Raw genomic sequence first — 24,961 nt, 5'->3', positions numbered from 1 at the left:
TGTCCTTTTTTATTAATCATTGCACGCACGCACACGCACGCACACACACACACACACACACACACACACACCCACACACACACACACAGACACACAGACAACCAATAAGCACCAATTAAACAGTTTTGCTGGTCTCCACATCCTCAGGCAAAACCTCAACTTCCACGCTAACGTGTTCACGTATGAAACAAACAACAGAAGCTCCGTGGGGGACACCCCCCACCTAGGGGACGGGCTGCGGGCTGCAGACCAGGGCCACAGGGAGGGGCTCTGTCTTCTGGTTTATAGGTGAAGGTGTGATGATGAACCTGGCAATGGGGGCTGCACCGCCACGCCAGAGCTCACCCTCAGGGTGCACGGTGACGGCTGGTTTCCTCCGTGCTCACTGATTGCTCGACGTGCCACAGGTATGCAGCGTCCCCCAGCCCCAGAGCCCAATCAGACACGCCCGGCGAGGCTGCTTCAAACCAGCCATCGCCCACACACACTCCACACACAGGGTGCATGTGCTGTTGCACACGGTGGAGATGGTGAACAGACTGCTGGCTCTGGGGGATTACTGTGTTCTGACACACCATGAGCCCCCATCAGGGAAGATCACCTCAGAGCCTTCGGAGAGGCCGTCTCCCTCCTCTATCTACCAGGGGCGCCAGTCAGGGAGGAGGGGCCGAGGGGAGGGCTGGTAGGAGTGAGAGGGCAGGGGGAAGGAGGGACGCAGGCTGGTCCCTGTAGGCTCCCCTCGGGACCAGGGACTGAGGGTTCACCTCTCTGCATGTGGTGCACACGTACCACATGCACATGCACACGTACCACACGCGTACGGCCTCTCACCACCACAGCCAGGTTGAGGCCCAGGGTTATTGGGCTGCTGCCGCCATCCAAGTAAACACACGCACACACACACACACACACACACATGCTGTACTGTGTATATATATGGAGGGATGAGGTGTGTTGCACTAGGGGCAGGATATATCAATGGGTATATTAATACATATATGTGTGTGTGTGTGTGTGTGTGTGTGTGTGTGTGTGTGTATATATATAGATATATTCATATGCAATACCATGGCTGTTCAGCAGTGTCATAATCACTGCAGGAAATTATGTAGTGTGTATCTCTCTCTCTCTCCCACACAAGCGCACGCACACACACACACACACACAAACACACACACACACACACACACACACACACACACACACACACACACACACACACACACACACACACACACACACACACACACACACACACACACACACACACACACACACACACACACACACACACAGGTCTGGCTCCGCACCACAACACAGTTGTAGTTCATATTTCCCGGGACCCGCTCGTGTGGCCCCTGCCTACGTCACGGGAATCAGCGGACAGGCGGCTCGTCAACACGGCGCCAGGAGGCAGATCCTTCTGCCCAACTACTGGGAGTGGGGCGGTCCATCACCCACCGTACACTCAAGCAGAGGAATACATCGCAAGAAAAACACTGAATGTTTTTCCCTTCTTCTTCTGCTGCTGCTTCTTCTAAGAGGTGTTCCGGAAGTACCGTTGTTTTAATCTCACAGCCCGACCATTTCGAGGAGGAGAACCAAGGCGGGCAGTATCATCAGGATCTTCTGTTTGATCCCATCATCAAGTCATCACTACCGGAGCGGCTCTTGGATACGAGGAGGTCTGTTTTTGTTTTTAGGAGGAATAAATAGCCTGCTTCAGGAGATCCTGTCCCTCGCTCGAAGTCCATCGTTCAGCTGTGTTTGGGTCGGGGTGGACGGAGGAGGGAGATGGGGAACACGGGCTCTCGGTAGCTTTCGCCTTATTTTCCACGAGTCGACTAGAAAATGCAAATGCAAAGGATTGTGTTTTGGATGTCGAGGTGGATCGCGGCAGGAGAAAGGCTTCATCGTGGACCCGGGAGCCTACAAAGAGAATGAGATAGAGGATGGGGATCTGACGCTGGGACAATTGAAAAGACAATAGCATCGTTTTTTTTTATAAAGACGTTCCATTCAATCTCCGGGCCCCCTTTGTGGATGATGATGCTTCTTGACGGGGGTCTGAGATATGTCTGCATGGATGGAGTCCCTTCGTACCGTGGATCGTGCCCCTCGTCTCCCCTCTCTCTAGCCGGGTCTCTGCAGCTGAGGGAGGACCAGTGATGAGACGAGAGCACAGCTGCTGTTAGGCTGTGATGTTCCGGTGGCTCGGAGGATAGGACGGTAGCTGTTGACCAGTGAATATTAACAGTGAATATTAACAGTGTCTCGACTAGAGCTGGAAAGAAAAACATCTTTCATACGCATTGGCTTCAGCACACATGCCATCAGTGGGACACAACACCTAAAAGACACCTTTTAGTTGTAGGTTTTCCATTGAAATAGCCTACCCCATGTACGCCTACAATATTATTATTAATCATAATAATGATAATAACAAATATAATAATAATATAATGATGATAATAATAATTGAAAATAATAATAAACGTACACATATTAACGAAAGTATACATTGCTATTGATCATTTCAACCCAAACGGTATTATTGTGGAGGGTTTGAAGGTCTTTATGTAGCTAAACATGTTCAAGTATCGGATCCGCATGTTTTTTAACGAACTGAAGGTCCTGGTTTTTATGCGATCCGATTCGAGAGCGTCCAGCACAGACGTCGATACACGGTCGACCACCATGCGAGGACTAGGGATGGGCGGCTGCGGCTGGCCTCCCTTTGTCGACTGCCATTCTCGGGATGATGAGGAGGAGTACTACGGCAGCGATCCGCGACCCCGGAGCCTCGCTTTTGAGGATAAAGACCCCAAACTGCAATTGGGTCTTGACGCCGTGTCTCTGGCCAGCACCACTAGCAGCCAACGCACGCCACAATGTCGGATCTGTTTCCAAGGCCCAGAGCAGGTAACTAGGGCTCCTACAACCATCCTGTCCCACATCCCCCTCTCCTCTCCTCTCCTCCTCCCCCTCTCCTTTCCTCCTCCCCTTTCCTTTCCTCTCCTCTCCTCCCATCTCCTCTCCTCTCCTATACTCTCCTCTTACTCCTCCTCTTCTCCTCTCCACCTCTCCACTCCACTCCTCTCCTCTTCTCTTTTATCTTCTCCTCTCCTCCTCTCCTCCCCTTTCCTCTCCTCCTCTCCTCTCCTCTCCTTCCCTACCACTGCCTCATTTTTTAAAATGGCAGAACATTGATTTCACTTGAGGCTGGCCTTCAGCATTCTGCCATTGTTATGGACTATTTTTATTGTTGGACATATTTCTCCCTGTGAATGTGTTCATTTAAGTAAATTCGACGGTAATGGCAGCCTTTCAAAAACAACCAACATCTTGCCAGCATAGCAGCAAAGAAACATGATTGCGTTAGGGGAGGGAATATTCACGAGTTACAACAATTAGGGAAATGTATAATGTGTAGGAAAGAGTTTTGAAGTTGTTTGTTTTTACAATGTTCACTAAAATGACTAAACTTCCAAACGATAACAATAAGCAGGGAATTTAACTCTCAGGTCCCACACCAGATGTGCAGTAAACTGTAGCACGTGAGCCAGGTGTGGAGTCCAAGATGGAGATGATCCTTAACAACGTACCTCCAACGATAACCCACGTGGCTCCAAGCGCTCAGTCACGTCCCCAGACAGGCTGTCACTCCACTGTTGTCAGAGAGCGTAGTGAAGAGAGGCGCCCAGCGCCCCCAGCATCAGCCGTACGTCGGCTGGGAGGAGGCACCATGTGGGGCACAGCGATCACCCCTCTCCCCTCCCCGCGGCCCGGGTCAGCATCTCCCCCTCGCCCAGGCTCATTCTCCCCCGCTCCGGGGCCCCCGTCAGCAGGTGACTCATCGTGAGGGGGGGCTCCGACGCCGCCACTTTTAGCTGGAGACAAAGAGAGCCACAAACAGAGCAGAGCGGCAGCGCCGTGTGGCCGCCGCCGCTGCTCTCACAGGCCTGACTCACGGCCCCACACAGAGGGGCCGGTGGACCTGTCGTTGGGTGGTTACCGGGCAGGATTGGAAGGTTAGGTCGGGGTTTGGGGGTTGGGTGCGTTTTGGGTTTAGTTGGTAGGTTGTATTTGGGATCAGGTTAGTGTGGTTAAAGGGCTGTGAGGAGGTTGGGGGCGGTTTGTTTGGTTGTATTGAGGTTATGTTGGGGCTGGGTTAGACTGGGTTGGATTCATGTGGTGTATTCTATTAAGGTATTTAGTCGGTTAGCGTTAGATAGCGCTTAGGGCGGTGATAAGCTTGGTAAAGATAGGTATAGTTAGGTTATCTTACGCTTGAGATAACTGAGGTTGGCTTTGGTTAAGTTATTGCTGGGTCTAGTTACATAGAGTTGGAATAGGGTTAATCCGGTTAGGGTTGATAAGGTGGAGGTAAGGGTTAGGCTGGGTTGAGTCAATGTTGAGTTTGGTTCGGGGTAGAGTGAGGCTTGGGAGGTCAGTGTGGACGGGTTATGATGAGCTTGGGTTCAGTGAGGTTAGGTTCATATAGGATAGCTTGGAGTTGGGTGAGTTAAAGTGGAAGTTCAACTTCTTTGTTTGTGAAATGCACAACAAAAGAATAGGCAGATGCCGTCATTGCTGGCACTGACATATTTGTCAATGCCAGCCAATCCCTCCAAGTTTGAGTTTGGTAAGGTAAGTATCATTTTGGGAAGGATTTGGTTTGCTGGTGAGCTGGTTACAGTGAGGTTAACCTATCTTGATCAGGTGATGTTGGGTTAGGTGTGGGGAGGATAATCTGCAGACGGGTTGAGTCTGGTTCGGGTTGTGGTGGTGAGGTCCAGCTATGGTTTTGGTTTATTAAGATAGATTAGTTTTGGGTAAGTTGATTGTTGGAGTTAGGCAGAACAAGGGGGTGGGTCATGCTGCCATCATGGGGATAGGCTCCAGAGTAGACATGATGCTCTCTGCAGGTTGAAGGCAGTGTGAGCCCTGAGAAGCGGCCTGTCACAGCCCTCACTAATGCTCATTCTACAGCAGCAGGCCCTTTGACTCCACTTAAATCGGTCTTGATTCCCAATAGGTCTCCACGTCTTGCTTGCACGCACAAACCTGTGCACACGCACATAGTGACTGGAATAATGCAAGTTAATAGAAATGGACCTGGCCCTCTCCACTTGCATCCCTCTCAGAGTCACCATTGCTGGTGTTAAAGGGGCTCCTGAGATCCAACTCCTCCTCAGGTCTGGTTGAGGACCAGGGTTTGTCTCTGTAGACGCACCATCCTACTGCACCCCTTCACACTCCATGTGGGTGGAGTGACAGGTCAGGTTCACCAATGGGCCGCCCCGTAGTCAACGTTCTGCTGATTAATGTGCTGCCCCTTCCTGCTCCTTGAGACCATCTGTGTTCCTCAGCGTTCAGAGACACTGGAGGGTTTTCAATTCAATTCAGAGAAGACACTGAACTTTGTACTGGCTATTTAAAGGAATTGGCCGATATATCTGTGAATGACGTTTGCATGTCTTAGCCGGATTCAGACTAGTTGTTTAGTTCCAGATTCATAGTTGTTCATCTAGAAGGGCAGTTGGCTGGGTAAGCATTAGCTTTCCTTTGACTCTCCCTCTTCGACCCTTGCAGAGTTACAGTAGCCCAGCTCCTGTTCATGTGAATACAAATTAATATAGAATAGTTGCCTATTCAAAACGAGGGCCATCAACAACAAAAGATTCTAGTTTGTCTAAAATCAAACCAATATTCTGGCACTGTTTTCAGTGCTGTGATCATGAGGCTAACGGGTAGCTAACAGCTAGACCTCTCCATAGACCACCAGAAGCCTCTGATTATATTGTTATTGTGAATTGATATCATGTATGTAGTCTGTATGTATTAAGCATATTAGCTGAAAAGGGGGGACACAACTACCATCAATGTTCTGTCAATGTATAGGAATTATCATCATCACCATCATTATCTTCATCACCACCAACATCACCTTCAATACAAATTCTTAATGACAATAATGGCCTGGCAAGTAGCAGGACCTCCTGTGGGAACAAGTGCTGGTATAGAATAAATAAATAGACATCTATACACATAAGAACGGGCAAGTCAGACATACTGATGGACACTTGATAAAACAAGGGAGCACCAGAGACACATTAGGAAATAAACCCCATTAACAGGAAAGTCCTCGTACAACAGAGAGCACAGACCAGGGTAGTATCATCTAGACAACAGGGCAACGGGCAATAAACAATACAGAAGGCATCACAGAGGACATACGGCAGTACACATGAAGGGACCTAAATCACACGTAGCAAGAGAGGGAAGACCCGGGCTGGAACTTCTTGTCTGCGTGAGGAGGTTGAAGGAGAGGGGAGACCACAGGGCAGGACTAGAAGAACGGTTCACTGGTTCACAGACGCTGTCAGGACACATGGGTACTGGTCAAAACTGTAGCTGATAGCTTGTCATAACCGTTAGCCGTAGCACAGTGGATGGGGAACACCACCCACTATGGTGTAGCTGTTAGCTTGTTGTAGCTGTTAGCCATAGCACAGTGGATGGGAAGCAGCACTCACTAGGGTGTAGCTGTTAGCCATTGCACAGTGGATGGGGAACACCACTCACTAGGGTGTAGCTGTTAGCCATAGCACCACTCACTAGGGTGTAGCTGTTAGTCATAGCATAGTGGATGGGGAACACCACTCACCATGGGACAGGCTGCTTACCCCACTAGACAGGTTTGGTAGAGAAGAGGTATTAATAATATTATACAAGAATCGTAACATATATTTGTAGCTCTGCTCAAATTTTTTGTTTTCAAAGCCAGCTCATTCTTTGAGTTGCGAAATGGTTAACCATCTCTAGGTGAGAGATGATTAAGTTAAGGTAGTAGGTGAGATATGGATAAAGGTCCCATGGCATGCTACTTCATGGATGCTTTAATATAGATATTAGTGGGCCCCTAACACAGTATTTGAAGACGTTCCCGAAATTCAGCTCTGGTGCAGAATTACAGCCACTACGAGCCAGTCCCACATTGAGCTTTCCCCAAACGCGCCATTTCGGTGTCTGTAGCTTTAAGGCAAATGAGGAGGATAGAGGCGGATCAAGGAGGAGGGTGGGGGTGTGGCCCTGAGCAGCTTGCGGCCACGGTACCATGCACTCTGTTTACAGTGGATGTGTCGCAATGGCGAGGCGCACACAGCCGTGTTCTGTAAATATTCTAGAACACTACGGGTGCTCCGGCGGGAGTCCTGGAGCTCTATATCTAAATAATATCATATTATGGATATCTGTATCATATCATATATATCATCACGGCCAAAAGCTGTATGCCTCCAGACGATATTATGAATCTCAAACGACTGCGTCGGGTTCTCCGACGTCTCGGGTTCTTCCACTTCCACATTAATCTGAAGTAGACTGCCGGGCGGTGGTGCTTTGTGGTGGTGGTGCCTCGCGGCAGCGGGGCTCCGGTAGGAGACAATTGCGGGCAACAATCTCTTTCTCCTCCATGTCGCAGTTCATGTACTTCAGGGAGTCAAAGTCAAAGTTCCTTTCCTCCAATTTTTTCTCAACCATGGCTGAGATAACCCCAACTATAGTCTCGTTTGGGAAATACCGGAGTCGTCAAAGAACCGACGTGTTATGCGCCATAACACCAGAACGGTTATCCAAATAAAAAGGAAGTGTACAACACTTGCGTTACAGTGTGTGTAATCACACACACACACACACACACACACGCATGTGGCGCTCGCATAGTCGTAGTCATTGGCAGGGCAAATTATCTGGGCTGGCAAGGCAGAGAAAGGGGCGGTGGCATCTCCCCTTATTACGACATACGGGGAAAAGTCCAAAACTGCACGTCTGAGCTTCGTTTTTTCAGTGGCGGAGCAGAATGCCTAGAGCTCGTTTTACACCCGACGAAATTTCTAGCTACTGGTGGAGCATAGGTAGGTGAGGGGAACTCATATTAATGTTAGAAAACCTCAGAAAGTGAAATTTTCATGCCATGGGATCTTTTAGTTGAGGCATTAGGTGAGTGATGGTTAAGTTAAGGTAATAGGTTGGTGATGGTTAAATTAAAGGTGGTTGCTGCTGTTACACCTACCATAACCCTACTGCTGCTAGACCCACCATAACCCTACTGCTGCTAGACCCGCCATAACCCTACTGCTGCTAGACCCGCCATAACCCTACTGCTGCTAGACCCGCCATAACCCTACTGCTGCTAGACCCGCCATAACCCTACTGCTGCTAGACCCGCCATAACCCTAGGTTAGGCAAGGCAAGGCAACTTTATTTATACAGCACTTTTCATACACAAGGCAGACTCAAAGTGCTTCACATATAAACATTGTCATACAATAAAATAAAATAATAGATAAGTAAAATAAAACATATGCAAAGAAATAAGTAAAATAGAAAGTTAAAAAGGCATTTTAGTAATAAAATAGAAAATAAAAGCAAAGTTAAAATAGCTTTTTAGAAATTGCAATGTATTTAAGATTTAGCAGAAAGCTAAAGCAAACATAAAAGTCTTCAGTCTTGTTTTAAAGGTGCTCAGAGTTGGGGCAAGTCTTAAATCCTCAGGGAGTTTATTCCAGCTATTTGTTGCATAATAACTAAATCCTGCTTTCCCATGTTTCGTGTTTACTCTGGGGATAATTAACAGATTGGTCTCAGAAGATCTTAGTGTTCTAGAAGGCTTATGTAGTGGAAGCATATCAGTTAAATATCTTGGGCCTAAACCATGTAGGGATTTATAGGTTAACAACATGATTTTAAAATCATTTCTCTGACCTACAGGAAGCCAATGTAACGATTTAAGAATTGGTGTAATGTTAATTTCTTTTGGTCTTTGTTAGAACTCTAGCGGAGGCATTCTGAACAAGCTGAAGCTTCCTTAGATTTTGTTTTTGGAGACCTGTAGGAGATCGTTGCAGTAATCAAGCTTACTAGTGATAAAGGCATGTACAAGTTTTTGTAAGTCTTCGGTGGACATGAGCCCTCTAAGTCTTGATACATTTTTAAGGTGATAATATGCAGATTTTGTAACTGATTTGATGTGACTGTCGAAATGTAAATCTGAATCCATGATAACCCCTAGATTTCTGGCTTTGATTGAGGTTTCCAGGGACAGAGAGTGTTGGGTTATTTTACGCCTTTCCGTTTTAGAACCAAATACAATTATCTCTGTTTTGTCCTCATTTAGTTGAAGGAAATTTCGGCACATCCAGTCTTTCACTTGCTCAATGCACTGGCACAGCAGATATATGGGCCGATAGTCATTTGGTGATAGCAATACATAGATTTGCGTGTCATGAGCAATGATGGTTAATATTGTTATTTTCCATGAATTGCCCTAGTGGGAGCATGTAGATGTTGAATAAAGTGGGTCCTAAGATCGACCTTGTGGGACTCCACGTGTCACGTTGGTTGATTCTGATACAAAGTCGCTAATGGAAACAAAGTAGTTCCTATTTTGTAGGTAGGACCTAAACCAATTTATGACAGTGCCTGAAAGCCCCACCCAGTTTTCTAACCTGTCCAAAAGTATTGTATGGTCACTACAGTGTTGAATGCAGCACTGAGGTCTAGTAGCATTAGAATTGAGGTTTTGCCAGAGTCTGTGTTAAGACGGATGTTGTTTGCAACTTTAATAAGGGCGGTCTCAGTGCTGTGCAGGGGTCGAAATCCTGATTGGAAGGTGTCCTAGCAACCAGTTGATGCCAGGAAGTGATTAAGTTGCTGGAGGACAACTTTCTCAATGATTTTACTGATGTAGGGTAGATTTGATATTGGTCTGTAGTTGTTAATAATATAGGCATCTGAATAGACTGAATAGAATAATAGAATAGGTGTAGACTGGGTTTTGGGTGTTCATCTTGTTCCTAATTGGTGTGTGAACTTCTCTGCGCCTCCTGCAGGGGGAGCTGTTGAGCCCGTGTCGCTGCGACGGCTCGGTGCGATGCACCCACCAGCCCTGCCTCATCCGCTGGATCTCCGAGAGGGGCTCCTGGAGCTGTGAGCTCTGCTACTTCAAGTACCAGGTCCTGGCGATCAGCACCAAGAACCCCCTGCAGGTAACGCACCACGCTCCACTGGGACGGCTGAGGGGGAGATAGGATCACCCTGAGATATCTAGTTATAGAATAACGAGAAACAACTGAATCAATTCATGCTCCACAGAATCAATGAGTGTATCATGCGATGATTCAATTTGAACTACTCATCTCCAGCAGATGCAGACCTACATATACTCTTAGATGTTTGGCAGACGCTAACAAAGGGAAATCTCTCCAACAACAAATCTCATTGCCATGTCCAATTGATGTTTTTTTGTTTAGAAAACTCTCACAGACCTGAGCCACGCCCCTACTCCCACAGCCACGCCCCTACCCCCAGAGCCACGCCCCTACTCCCACAGCCACGCCCCTACCCTCACAGCCCTGAGCCACGCCCCTACCCTACAGCCACGCCCCTACCCTCACAGCCCTGAGCCACGCCCCTTCCTCCTGAGACACGCCCCTACCCTACAGCCACGCCCCTACCCTCACAGCCCTGAGCCACGCCCCTACCCTCACAGCCACGCCCCAACCCTCACAGCCCTGAGCCACGCCCCTACCCCCACAGCCACGCCCCTACCCTCAAAGCCACGCCCCTACCCTCACAGCCACGCCTCTACCCTCACAGCCACGCCCCTACCCCCACAGCCACGCCCCTACCCCCACAGCCCTGAGACACGCCCCTACCCCCACAGCCCTCTGCCCTGAGACAATTCAATTACATTTATTCTTATTTTATTTGTTGTATGTTGTCAATCACTGGCACAAAAAAAAAAGGAAGCCACCAAAAACATTTTCCTGCACATTGTGACCCAGGAAGCCTGGTCAGATGTTGGTCATTCCAACAGTGTGTAGACCCCGCTCCCTGGAGCTCAGAGCCAGGTCTTGATCGGGGCGGGGCCTCTCTATCCCCAGTGGCAGGCCATCTCTCTGACCGTGATCGAGAAGGTCCAGATCGCCGCCATCATCCTGGGCTCGCTGTTCCTCATCGCCAGCATCTCCTGGCTCATCTGGTCCTCCCTCAGCCCCTCGGCCAAGTGGCAGCGGCAGGACCTGCTCTTCCAGATCTGCTACGGCATGTACGGCTTCATGGACATCGTGTGCATAGGTACGTGGGCTCTCTTTTCCACATAAGACTCAAGACTCACCTGTTCAGAGTTCACCTGGACTCTGCATAGCCACCCCCTTCCACCTCCTACTACTTATTGTATGTTGTACGTCCTGGCACTTAATGTAAGCATTTCTTGGATGTCGTACCTAGTTATAATACATAGTGTAGCATCTTATCCTAGCTATCTTTGTTGTGTACGGGGAATGGGTTAACCTACTGTTTGTGGACGCTTTGCACTTGGCTCTATGAACATCTTTACTGTACCCACAGAGATATATTGTTTCTCCTCCTTCGGGCAAATGTATTTATTGTACGTTGCTTTGGATAAAAGCATCTGCTGAATGCCCAAATGTTAATTTAAATGTAAATCTCTCAAAACAACATGTAGACGGAAGGTTTGATCTCTCTTTGCGGTTGTTTGTATTGTAACCTTTTAATAGCACTATGCTGTCCCGTACCCTCTGTTGTGACACTCAAGCTTTCCTGGGATTATTAAAGTTCGATCTTCACTTCAGACGGAGGCGAGAGTAAACGGACCGATTCTGGGGTGTAAAAGCCCTGCCACGTTGTAGTGCTGTCACTCGTTTCTCAAGGCATTGTACACCTGGGTTGTCTCCACTACTGGGACAGGGCTTTAGTGGACCGAACCGAGAGGCTCCATCTCTGAACAAACAAACGGTTTGAGTCCTAAAGAAGAGCTATCTCAGAGGAAGCTCACACATAGCCCAATGACAAGAAGCGTACAAAGACAGCCCATACGAATCAGCCAGGCAGCATGCGATATATGGACCGGGAGGAATGATGCATAATATAATCAGCCAAGAGATGTGAGAAATTGAGCATATTTCCATCTCGTGTTGACATTGATAACGATTATGTAAGAATTATATGGAGGGCGTGGATGACTAATAGCGAGACTACAGGATATAAGTAAAGAAGACACAAGAAAGACCAACATACGAACATATGTGCAGGTATTAGCTGTCGAATCCCACCTGTGTTGGTCCAGGAAGAGAGAGTGTATTGTGAAAAGTGGCCTGCGAGGAGGAGCAGATAGAGTGTTAGGAGGATGGAGAGTAGAGCCTGTAAGAGACAACACAACGACAGATGGCACCACACACCAGCGCTGCTCTGCCTATTGCCAAGTGACTATTCTAATCTAACGCCACCATGGGGATCGGTGTGTGTGTTTATGTGTGTGTATGTTTGTGTGAGTGTGTGTGTCTGTGTTTGTGTATGTGTGTACGTGTCTGTGTGTGTGTGTGTGTGTGTGTGTGTGTGTGTGTGTGTGTGTGTGTGTGTGTGTGTGTGTGTGTGTGTGTGTGTGTGTGTGTGTGTGTGTGTGTGTGTGTGTGTGTGTGTGTGTGTGTTGGTGTGTGTGTGTGTGTGTGTGTGTTGGTGACTGCTGGCCATATTTCAACACATACTTGCCAACGTGCATGATCTATACTGAACCATTTCATGCGATTTTGGTTGTTTTAGAATTCAGTAATATTCAGTAATATTCACCCCTATCCTCAATCTCCGATCCCCCCTCACTCCTCACCCGCCCCACTCCCTCTCTCTCTCCCTCTTCCCCAACTCTCTCCCCCTCTCTCTCCCCCTCTCTCTGTCTATCTCTCTCTCTCTCTCTCTCTCTCTCTCTCTCTCTCTCTCTCTCTCTCTCTCTCTCTCTCTCTCTCTCTCTCTCTCTCTCTCTCTCTCTCTCTCTCTCTCTCTCTCTCTCTCTCTCTCTCTCTCTCTCTCTCTCTCTCTCTCTCTCTCTCCCTCTCTCCCTCTCTCCCCCTCTCTCTCTCTCTCTCTCTCTCTCTCTCTCTCTCTCTCTCCCTCTCTCTCTCTCTCTCTCTCTCTCTCTCTCTCTCTCTCTCTCTCTCTCTCTCTCTCTCTCTCTCTCTCTCTCCCCCCTCTCTTCCCCACTCTCTCTCGCCCTCTCTCTCTCTCTCTCCCCCTCTATCTCCCCCCCCCCATGGTTCTCCCACCAGGCCTCATAATCCACGAGGGCTCGTCCGTGTACCGGATCTTCAAGCGCTGGCAGGCTGTCAACCAGCAGTGGAAGGTCCTGAACTACGAGAAGGCCAAGGACCTGGGCGACCCGCTCAGCTCCAGCAGCAAGGCGGGGGGCCGCGCCGGCCGTGGCAACGTCCCCCACGGCCTGGGCAGCGGCGGGGGGCCGGGCGGGGGGCCGGGCGGCGTGGGGGCGGGCCGCCAGAGCAGGAGGCTCAGGACTATTCTGAACCAGCACTGTGGCTACACCATCCTGCACATCCTGAGCCAGCTGCGGCCCCACGACCCGCGGCTCGGCGCGGCCGCCAGCCGCGAGGTGGTGATGAGGGTCACCACCGTGTGAGGGCTCCCCACAGTGCCACGCCGGCTCAGGGCCACAGACTCAGTGACACGAGGCAGCAGCTCCAGGCCCGTCTGGACGAGGGGCCCGTCTGGAGGGCCACGAGACGTTACGACCCGGACCGGAGGATTATCCCATCGCACTCTGCTCAGCCTGGTGCTCCTTTAGAGAAGAACTGAGGAGGAGGAGGCTGAGGGTGATGAAGATGAGGAGGGTGATGATGATGATGATGATGATGAGGATGATGATGATGATGATGATGAGGATGATGATGATGATGAGGATGATGATGATGACGATGATGACAATGATGAAGGTGATGTTAGTGAAGGTGATGGTGACGATAGTGGAGATGCTGATAACGAGAACGATGATGATGTCGGGGTGATGATGGTGATGGTAGTGGAGGTGATGATGGAGAGGAAAATAATACGTAAGACATCAAGCGTGAAAATGTGAAAAGTTAAAAAAATAAGTAAACAGGCTTTATATCCAAGAAGACCTTTTCCAGTTCAATACCAGAATGCACAAGACATGGTCTTCATCATTTGATCCGTTTGTTTGTATCTTTTATTTTTGCATTGTTTTCTAAACCACTTTTCTTTTGGATTTAATGATAATCATGTAACTTCATACATTTCCAATCAGCAATGTGTAATTATCTTACAATTATTATCTTACAATTTATAAGAGCTAATGATTAACAGACCGACAACTGGGGAGCAAAACACAATCACTCCACAAACGACAACACAACTACAGAAGTGTCCTAACAAAACACACCACAAACAACAGCAACAACACAAATACAGAAGTGTACTAACAAAGCACACCACAAACAACAACAACAACAACAAAAACAAATACAGAAGTGTACTAACAAAACACACCACAAACAACAGCAACACAACTACAGAGGTTTCCTAACTAAACACACCACAAACAACATCAACAACAACAACACAAATACAGAAGTGTACTAACAAAACAAACCACAAACAACACAACAACAACACACATAAAGAGGTGTACTAACAAAACACACCATAAACAACACAACAACAACAACAACAACACAAATAAAGAGGTGTACTAACAAAAGACACCACAGACAACAGCAACAACAACACAAATACAGAAGTGTCCTACAAAACACACCACAAACAACAACACAAATACAGAGGGGGCATACACCAAATATCTCCGCAATAACAAAACGTATGTACATTTCACAGGGGATTTTGCATGGGTATATCATTTTATCCTTCATCACATTACATACGCACATAACAAATTTGCTCTATTTCGAATGGTGCTTGCCAAAATGAACACTTTGAAACATCTCTCATTGCACCAACCTTTTGTCCATGACAAATGACAGTGTGTTACGGCTATTTCAGCTAAATACAGAATGTTGCTGCTGTGTGCTGATTTGATAACAAGTAAACTATTGAATTAAAATAGGGATCAGATGATCTCTTACCATTCAGTCTCAACCCTGTCTCTTTCTTCAAGCACGCGTGACAAACACACCGACTCAAGGAGCAGGAATGAAGACTCAAACATCGGCTGTATCAGCAGAATAAGAAGCAGATCTATGATGTGATTGTTAAAATGAGACATTGCTAGTTGACTAACTTACACATACTGCATATAATAAATGTTTTTGCATAATTTAAACTACAATTATGTAAATGTAAATATGTAGTACCAACACAAACACACACTCACACACACACACACACACACACACACACACACACACGCACACGCACACGCACACGCACACACACACACACACACACACACACACACACACACACACACACACACACACAAACGAGCACGTTCACTACAAACCACAAACATTAACCAGGTACAACGTTTTATAAAACAGATATAACAGGTTTGGGCGAATGTTTATTTGAATTGTTTATTTGAATCATTAAGCGCAGAAGCGTCTCAGACTCTACTACATCAAAATGTGATGGTGTTTGTCGCCCTCTAGTGGTATTCTCCAGACATGTCCTCCCTGATTTTATGATTCTTTATTTTAGTTTGGTTTAGTTTATGCCGCGAGAGGGCGATGTTAATGTCAGGAGTCTCCTTCTAGTCGGGAACCAAGTGGGACATTTTAAAAAAAACGCTTCCTGGATGTTAAATCAATTGGTCCTACTTCAGCTGTAATTCGTTTATGACGAAAAATAAAGATTGCCACAGGGCAATACACCGGGATCATTCCAAGTACACCGGGACAGTCCCATGGACCTATAAAGGACAGTCCCAGTATCTGGCATTGCGTTGGAATGTGACTTTGACCCCTCCCTCCAACCTGCCGGCTCAGTTCCAGAAAAGCTCTAACGCACCGAAGTCTCCGACGGACCAAGTCTCCTACAGCGCACTAGTTGAATGGGGAAGCTAAACAGATTGAACTCCAGATAGTTTGATAGTTGGTACCCGGAGTCACGTTGGAGTTCGGCTCGTTGGCCGAAGAAACAGAAATGAAGAGATTCAGAGGAGCGACCGCAAAGCTGTTCTCCTCCCGAAGAGCCGGTGAGTTGAGGTCCCTTTACACCTGGCAGGTTTCTATCCTCACGGGGTCACAGCATTCCTCTTCGAGTGAAAGCAGAAGTGTGTTTACATTTGGTTTCTTTCTTTGGAGTTCAGTATTGATTTGACTTTATTTCCTCCTGATTACGCATCACTCTGCCATCACGTTCTAGCTAATACTTTTTGTGGCCTTTTTGTTTTATTTGTTTTATTTGTTTTATTTAAATCGACAACAACGTCTGATTGCCTTAACTCCCTAATTAATCTTAGTCTGTAACGTCAAAGGTCCAAGACATTTTCCCATGTGTTTTTGTGTACGCTAGATGAGTGGTGTTTGTGATTGAGTGTGTCTAATCCTGCATAACTACCGGTGTGCCAACAGACAGTAAATCCCATCCTGAGAATGTCCACATCCCATCACTCCCTCCCAGTGTTCCCAGCGACCAACCGCCCCCCCACCAAGCGGACAGTAAGTCATCATTAAAACACACATGTGAAACGCTTAGGTCCTAGGTACAACAACCGTTTCATGATGTTATTAAAAGGGTGATAACCTTGAACCCTGAGTGCAGGCCCTGTGTGACACGAGGCATTTGGAGGACAGGTAACAGGTTATAACATTGAACCAGTGGGAACCGGTTAGAGCCATAACTGTGCACAACTTTCAGCAGGAACTTCACACATGTTCTCTCATTTTTGGAAATGCATCCCAATAATTTCCCCCTCCTAATATTATAATGTATTTGCGTTTTCAGTGTATGTGTGTGACGGCGTCAGTGCGTCGGCGGGGGAGCGGGATGTGATCCAGACCCACCACACCCACGCGGCCCCCCCCCCCGGGTTCCTCCAGGGGTCCGACGCTACGGTGGCCAGCACCTACTTCGACCAGAGGGTTCCTATCCCAGACGACCACAGCAGGGTAGGCGGTGTGGACGGAGGACGCCCCCACCTCTGTCCCCATGTACTGAAAGAATCAGGCCCATTTCTACCCCTTACCCCTTCCCCTTAGAATCAGAATCAGAATCAGAATCACTTTTATTACATCTTATAGTACAGGACTCAAGAGTAAAAATCTTAGGCTTGGTTCCTCAACTTTCACATAGCAGCAACAGTTCACTGTTTCCTTACCTCTCCCCCTTGTTTTGAAGGGGTAAGGGTAAGGGGGAAGGGGAAGGGGGAAGGGGAAGGGGAAGGGGGAAGGGGAAGGGGAAGGGGAAGGGGAAGGGGAAGGGGAAGGGGTAAGGGGAAGGGGTAAGCCCCTAAGGGGTATTGGGCCAAAGGCCCAATCCCATTTCTACCCCTTACCCCTTCCCCTTACCCTTACCCCTTCGAAACAAGGGGGAGGGGTAAGGGGAAAGGGTAAGGGGTAGAAATGGGATTGGGCCTCAGAGTCATTTTGATTACATCTTACACAAGAGTCAAGTTCTGAGGCTTGGTTCCTCAACAGCCACATAATGTAGCAGCAACAATACAGGATAAAGTAAATTTGATAGTAAAAATATGTAATAATAAGTAGAAATAAGTAGCAGAAATGGTTTAAAGTCTAAATAATGCCATGCACAGTAGTTGTTCTATAATAGTCAGACGGTGTTGATAATAGGTATGTATCTATAATAATAATAGAATAATGACCAGGTGTGTCGTGTGTCTCACGCGTCCTGTCGCCCTCTAGATGGGCTTCAGTCTCCGTAAGCTGTGGGCCTTCAGCGGGCCGGGCTTCCTGATGAGCATCGCCTACCTGGACCCCGGCAACATCGAGTCGGACCTCCAGTCTGGGGCTAAAGCCGGCTTCAAGGTAGGAACCCTCACACACAGACACACACACACACACACACACACACACACACACACACACACACACACACACACACACACACACACACACACACACACACACACACACACACACACACACACACACACACAGACACACACACACACACACACACACACATACTACACAAACCACACTATACGATAGTGATTAATTGTCAGAGCATGTCTGAAATGTGTCTTGCATCCCTGCAGCTCCATATACAAACCTAACAGACAAGACAATTCATCAGAAAAAAAAGAAAAAAGTGATGCATACATTCATCATAACATTACAGCAACAGACGACAACATTTAAGGCCCATCGGCGTTCATTGGATCTGGGATTGAGGGCCTTGTTCAGTTCGAGGATTGACAAAAGAGTGCTTCAGTCTAACCTTTTTGAATGTTGGAACCGTATATCTCCGGTTTGATGGTAGTAGATTGTACTCTGCGTTTAGGATGTGGTTGGGGTCAGAGGAAATGTTGTTAGTCAACCTCAGTATGTTTTTATGGTAGGCTGATTCATACAGTTTCTGAAGTGGTTGACCTACTATCTTTGAGCAGTTTTTCAACTGGTGGAGCAGTTTGGAGGTTTTTTGGGGTTACCGTACTGTAAAACACTCATAAACAGAATGACAGTCTGGGGGTGAGCCAATGACAATCTCTTCTGTTTTCTTGGTGTTGTTCATGCCTAGTTGGTGAAACTCAGGTTTTTCAGAGTTACTTAACAGAGATAATAAAACAGTATCGTCACAGTATTTTAGCATTTATTGATTTGCTGTATCTGTACGCCAATCATCGGTGTAGGATGTAAAAAGCATAGCTGAACTCACACAGCCCTAGGGGGTCCCAACATTGGGTGAAATGGCAGTTGAAAGGGTTTTGTGTACCTTTACAAACTTTACTCTCCTTTTATGTTTTTGAAGGCTGATGAAAAATCTAGAAAGAGGGCTCTTGCATAGGTGTTGGGTTTGTCTAAATGTTAAGAAATAATATGAACAGCCCTGCTTATAGGCAAATGGATATGGGTCGAGATTATTGTCTGTTGTGCGGATGAAATGTCGCAGCAAAATTCTTTATAGGGATTTCATAATTACTGAGGTTAGTGCTATGGGTCGGAAATCCTTATGGTCCTTTGAACATGGAATCTTGGGCAAAGGTCTAACATGTGAGGTTTTCCATGACAGCGGGACCGTGTGTGTGTCCACATGAGCCTGAAATATGTGTTACTACACTGGAGCCAGCTGGGTTGCAAAGTTCCTCAACAGAAAAGCGCTGCATCCATCGTCTAGCAGCTTTCTCTGTGTTTTCCTAACATCTTCCACAGTGATAACAATTCTGTCTTAGGCTGCAGGTATAACAGTTTTAAGAATTTCTTTGCACTTAACAGGATAATCTAGAGATTCAAATCTATCAAAAAAAGTATTACGTTTGTCAGAAAAAAACGAAGTACATAATCTGTTACTATGGATTTAGATACGGATGACATTCCTGTCATTGAATTCATATCCTACACCTTTTTCAAGTTATTTGTTCTGAAGCATCTTCTAGATGCTGTCTGTGTGATATTTTTCAGCCTGTTTCATCCAGAATCTTAGTTTTTGCGTCTACTTACTTAAAAAGAAAGTAATAAAGAAAGTTGATAACTTTCTTCATGTCATTAGTTATATACGATTTATTTTTGGGATATATTTCAATATACTTGGTGGGGAGAACCAATTGTACATAAAAAAACAATATAATCATTTGTAACTGTGGTTATTTAATTTAGTAAACCCTACTGAAATGTGTCCCAGTCTGTCAGTTCAAAAAGGCTTTCCGTGGTTCTTTATGTTCATTTGTCCATGTCCTTATCACTTTCTTTTTGGGTTTACTGCTCTTAAGTTTAGTCTGGTACAATGGAATCATGTGCACAACATTATGATCCAGATTTAACATAGACGGCTCACCCTGCGTTCACACCAAAAGATGCAAAAAGATGCCGCGCGGCACGATCCCATTCAAAGTGAATGTAGAGACGCGTAGCAGGTTTGCTGCCGAGAACACCGGCAGCAAGATTTGATTTGCAGCGCGGCAAGATTTGATGTGCTGCGCTGCAGTCGCGGTTACGTGGATTTTGCCCCGCGACAAATGCTGCTGGAGTTGAAATATTTCAACTTTTCTGCGACAAACGCAGAAAAGTTTGTCGCAACGCGTTCAACAGCGTTGCCAAAGCTGTGTTTTGCGTCCCCTTCAAAGCTGCATCCATATATGCATGGCATGCCGAGCAGGCGATTTGTGTGTGTGTGTGTCACTGAGCTGAGCCAAATGCCTGGCCAGGGGAGGAGAAACTTTTGCTGCGCCGCAAAACTTTGGCGACAACGCGTATGGGCAGCAAAATGCATCTTTTGGTGTGAACGCAGGGTCACACTCGGATGCATAAGCGCCTTTGAGGTTTACAAAGCATTTGTCCAAGATATTGTCTTTTCTTGTTTTGTCTTTAATGTACTGTTCAAATCCAGGTAGCATAGTCTCCAGACGACACTAATTCAAATCCCCGAGCACTATTGCCAGTGCGTCGGGGTGAACACAGTCCGATATTGTACCAGCTGCCAGTAACGCTTTGCCGCTGGGAGGCACATATACAACAAAGAGCAAAATACACCCGAATTCTCTAGGCAAATATAAAAGGTCTTAACAACGTGCAGAGAATTTCAACATTGGGGTCACAGATCTTATATTTCACTGAGTGCGCACGGCACCAAAGATCGTTCATATATTCCCAGAAGCCACCTCCTTTAGTTTTTCCTGAGCCAGCTGAATCTCTGTCTGCGCGCACTAAAGTCTATCCGGGCACTACAAAGAGGTTATCGGGCATAAACGATGGCAACCAGCTTTCCGTGAAGCACAATAAAGATGCTTCATGAGATTTGTTACCGTACCTTTTGTATGTCTGTATCGCGTCTATTTTGTTGTTCAAAGAGCGCAGGTCAGTGAGGATGATGGAGGGGAGGGGAGGCCGATTGCGTCTCTGTCGTAGGCGCTTCCGAATGCCTCCTCTCCTTCCTTGTTTCTTTTTCCGTTTAGTTCTGATCACCTCCTAAGGGATGTCATCCGACATCAAACGGTAGCAGTGGCTTGATGTCTTCTGTGACCGCTTAGGTTCAAGCTCGAGCATATAGGCCGTAGCTCCTCGCCACACCTGTCCGGGACGCCGCTCAGGTGTGCATTTGTTTGCACCGCCAGACATGGTCCACAAATTGCAATTATCCAACTCACACACACACACACACACACACACACACACACACACACAGACACACACACACACACACACACACACACACACACACACACACACACACACACACACACACACACACACACACACACACACACACGCATACTATTTAAAGCCCTAATGTCCATTCTATTTGATGTTGACTAGCCAATAAAGACTTAACTGGTTGAGATGAGTTGAATGTAAAGGGTAAAGCGGTCACTATCCACAGCAGTCTCAGTAGCGGGCGCTGATGTGAAGGCATCTCCCCCCTAATGTTGGGCATGTGGCTCAGGAGGTAGAGCGGCTTGGCTGGTAACCGGAAGGTCGCTAGTTCAATCTCCGGCTTCTCCTAGTGAGGTGTCTCTGAGCAAGACACCTCACCCTGACTGCTCCTGCAGAGCTGGCCCCTGGTTATAGAAGCACTGTATAAATGTAGTCCATTTTTCATTTAATGGAGCACACTCATCTCAGTAAATGTCCTGCTCCTCCCTGTCCACCTACTGTCCTCCTACTGTCCTCCTGACACAGCCTAGTCACAACCCTTTAATATTGAAACGCTTTATATTGGTACCCTAACCCTTTTTAAATGTTCTGGCTGTGTGCTTCTGAAATGGTTAATGTACTGCATCTTTATGATAGAGCATTTACAGCTACTGTCTATTCAAAAGGCCTCTACATATACAAACACCTACACACACACACACACACACACGCCTACACAAACACGCACGCACACACACACACACACACAGCTACACACAACTACACACCTACACACACACACACACACACACACACACACACACACACACACACACACACACACACACACACACACACATAAACATAAACATACACAAATTCACACACACACACACACACACACACACACACACACACACACACACACACACACACTGAAAGCGGTGTCAATCATTCAAGGTCTTAAAGATCTTATCAGGTGCATCATTTGAGGATGCTCAGGGACAGCTAAACACAGAGAAAAGGGAATTAAACCAGCAACCTTCGAGTTGCAAGACGACCTGATGCCGTGTTGCTTTGACCTGCGAGGAAGATACGGGCCAGGGTGTCCACTGTCACCGCCTGGCTTAAGTTAAACATCTCCTAACAATTTACAACGGTCAAAAGGACTTTGTTGTGCTGATTTTGCTGAATCATTATCATACAAGTACTGGCGTGTACTTTACTATCACAGGCTCTGTGCTGATGTGGTATCATTGATTCCACAAGAGGAGGTGCTATGGATCAAATGTACTGGTAACAATGTGTTAGTGAGGCTCGGAGAGACAGTTACTAGGGCTGCGAAAAACTGTTCGGGGAGAGACAGTTACCGGGGCTGGGAGAGACAGGTCTTGGAGAGACAGTTACCAGGGCTGGGAGAGACAAGTCTGGGAGAGACAGTTACCGGGGCTGGGAGAGACAGTTACCAAGTATGGGAGAGACAGTTAACAGGGCTGGGAGAGACAGTTAACAGGTCTTAGAGAGACAGTTACCAGGTCTTGGAGAGATGGTTACGAGGTCATGGAGAGACGGTTACCAGGTCTGGGAGAGACGATTACCAGGTCTGGGAGAGACAGTTACCAGGTCATTGAGAAACCGTTACCTGGTCTTGGAGAGACATGGTAACCAGGTCATGGAGAGACGGTTACAAGGTCATGGAGAAATGGTTACCAGGTCTGGGAGACACAGTTACGAGGTCTCGGAGAGACATGGCAACCAGATCAGGGAGAGATGGTTACCAGGTCATGGAGAGACAGTTTCCAGGTCTGGGAGACATGGTTATCAGGTCATGGAGAGACCATTCCAACTTGGTTTGGGAGAGACAGTTACCAGGTCTGGGAGAGACGGTTATCAGGTCTGGGAGAGACGGTTACCAGGTCATGGAGAGACGGTTACCAGGTCTGGTAGAGGCGGTTACCAGGTCTGGGAGAGATGGTTACCAGGCCTGGAGAGACGGTTACCAGGTCTGGGAGAGGCGGTTACCAGGTCTGGGAGAGATGGTTACCAGGTCTGGAGAGACGGTTACCAGGTCTGGGAGAGATGGTTACCAGGTCTGGAGAGACGGTTACCAGGTCTGGAGAGACGGTTACCAGGTCATGGAGAGACGGTTACCAGGTCTGGTAGAGGCGGTTACCAGGTCTGGGAGAGATGGTTACCAGGCCTGGAGAGACGGTTACCAGGTCTGGAGCCCCCCTGACCAGTGTCTTCTCCCTGTCCCAGCTCCTATGGGTGCTGATGGGTGCCACCTTCATCGGTCTGCTGCTGCAGAGACTCTCCTCTCGACTGGGCGTGGTCACAGGCATGCACCTGGCCGAGGTCTGCCACCGCCAGTACCGTACGGTAAGCCTCCGTCACCCCTCCTCCACCCGTACCCTCAGCCTGTAGCCTCCGTCAGCCCTCCTCCAGCTCTCTACACACCAGGGCCTCCACCCGTACCCTCAGCCTGTAGCCTCCGTCAGCCCTCCTCCAGCTCTCTACACACCAGGGCCTCCACCCGTACCCTCAGCCTGTAGCCCCGTCAGCCCTCCTCCACCCGTACCCTCAGCCTGTAGCCCCGTCACCCCTCCTCCACCCGTACCCTCAGCCTGGAGCCCCGTCACCCCTCCTCCACCCGTACCCTCAGCCTGTAGCCCCGTCAGCCCTCCTCCACCCGTACCCTCAGCCTGTAGCCCCGTCACCCCTCCTCCACCCGTACCCTCAGCCTGGAGCCCCGTCACCCCTCCTCCACCCGTACCCTCAGCCTGTAGCCCCGTCACCCCTCCTCCACCCGTACCCTCAGCCTGGAGCCTCTGTCACCCCTCCTCCACCCGTACCCTCAGCCTGGAGCCTCTGTCACCCCTCCTCCACCCGTACCCTCAGCCTGGAGCCTCTGTCACCCCTCCTCCACCCGTACCCTCAGCCTGTAGCCCCGTCACCCCTCCTCCACCCGTACCCTCAGCCTGTAGCCCCGTCACCCCTCCTCCACCCGTACCCTCAGCCTGTAGCCCCGTCACCCCTCCTCCACCTCTCTACATAGAGGAGGAGTCCAGAGCCCTGTTTCAAGCAGCAGGATTTCCAGGTGAACCAGATATGTTAAGTCAGAAGATTTCGGTTTCAGATTAAGATGAAAGTCCCCTCGGTCAAGTTACCATGGCGACTCATGCTGCGAACTCAATGGAGCCTAACCTAACCTAACCCCGCCCACGGCTGCATGGCGCATTCTCCTATCGTCCAATTGGTTTAGACAAACAACTTTATAAACATGAATGAACTTTATCTAAACTATGCACTGTTTTGTATGCAAATTTATGCTTGTTCGAAGTATTTCACTATAGTAAGGCGTAAAGTAAACTACAGCTTCACTTTTCTGAAAAAAATTATGACTTATACCACCTAAAAAATGAGTATTACGTTATAAAAAACTGCTGAATGCTAGATGGCTTCAAATAGCAAATCGTTCCATGGTTGAGATAGTGCACCCAAGAGGTCGGGTTGATCGGGTTTCCCGGTAGATCGCATTATAAGGGGGTGTTGGACTGGCTTTGAAAACCAGTCTGAAAGTTCAACAGATCCCAGATTCAGTGGAAGCAGCTGTAACGTAGAGCCTGACAGGTAGGGCCGGCCTTCTCCAGAGCCCTGCTTTAAGCTGAACGGGGTCCTAACCTGCTGCTTGAGATGTGTCACAGACCCTTGCTGTTGTGTTCTGGGTCTGGGACACATCCGTCAACCACTGGTCAAATAGGTTGTTGCCCCAGGCCTTAAATAGCATTAAATAGAAACACCAATTTTGTGTATGTGTTACTTGATCAAAGTGATCATTGTGGGCTCTTTTTGAGTGCGCTGTG

At 47.8% G+C, this 24,961-nt stretch overlaps 2 protein-coding genes across 2 annotated transcripts in view; both read left to right on the top strand.

Annotated features, from left to right (window-relative positions):
* Positions 1-1,473: 1,473 nt before the first annotated feature.
* marchf9 (membrane-associated ring finger (C3HC4) 9) lies at positions 1,474-13,492 on the top strand. The gene is made up of 4 exons (XM_056600713.1): positions 1,474-2,922; positions 9,897-10,052; positions 10,950-11,142; positions 13,128-13,492. Exons 1-4 carry the CDS (start codon positions 2,590-2,592, stop codon positions 13,490-13,492), a joined length of 1,047 nt encoding a protein of 348 aa, XP_056456688.1. The 5' UTR covers positions 1,474-2,589.
* Positions 13,493-15,641: 2,149 nt separating this feature from the next.
* Positions 15,642-24,961, top strand: part of LOC130378158 (natural resistance-associated macrophage protein 2-like) — a 20,315-nt gene continuing 10,995 nt past the window's right edge. Inside the window, exons 1-5 of the mRNA XM_056585076.1 lie at positions 15,642-16,042; positions 16,422-16,508; positions 16,795-16,958; positions 17,712-17,834; positions 23,358-23,477. Coding sequence (XP_056441051.1) covers positions 15,991-16,042; positions 16,422-16,508; positions 16,795-16,958; positions 17,712-17,834; positions 23,358-23,477 — 546 coding nt within the window. The 5' untranslated portion in view covers positions 15,642-15,990. The remainder of the gene's footprint in view (positions 16,043-16,421; positions 16,509-16,794; positions 16,959-17,711; positions 17,835-23,357; positions 23,478-24,961) is intronic.

Source organism: Gadus chalcogrammus, chromosome 1 (assembly GCF_026213295.1).
Source record: "Gadus chalcogrammus isolate NIFS_2021 chromosome 1, NIFS_Gcha_1.0, whole genome shotgun sequence".
In the NCBI taxonomy this organism is placed as follows: Eukaryota; Metazoa; Chordata; class Actinopteri; order Gadiformes; family Gadidae; genus Gadus; species Gadus chalcogrammus.
This window is presented reverse-complemented; position numbering and strand designations above follow the sequence as displayed.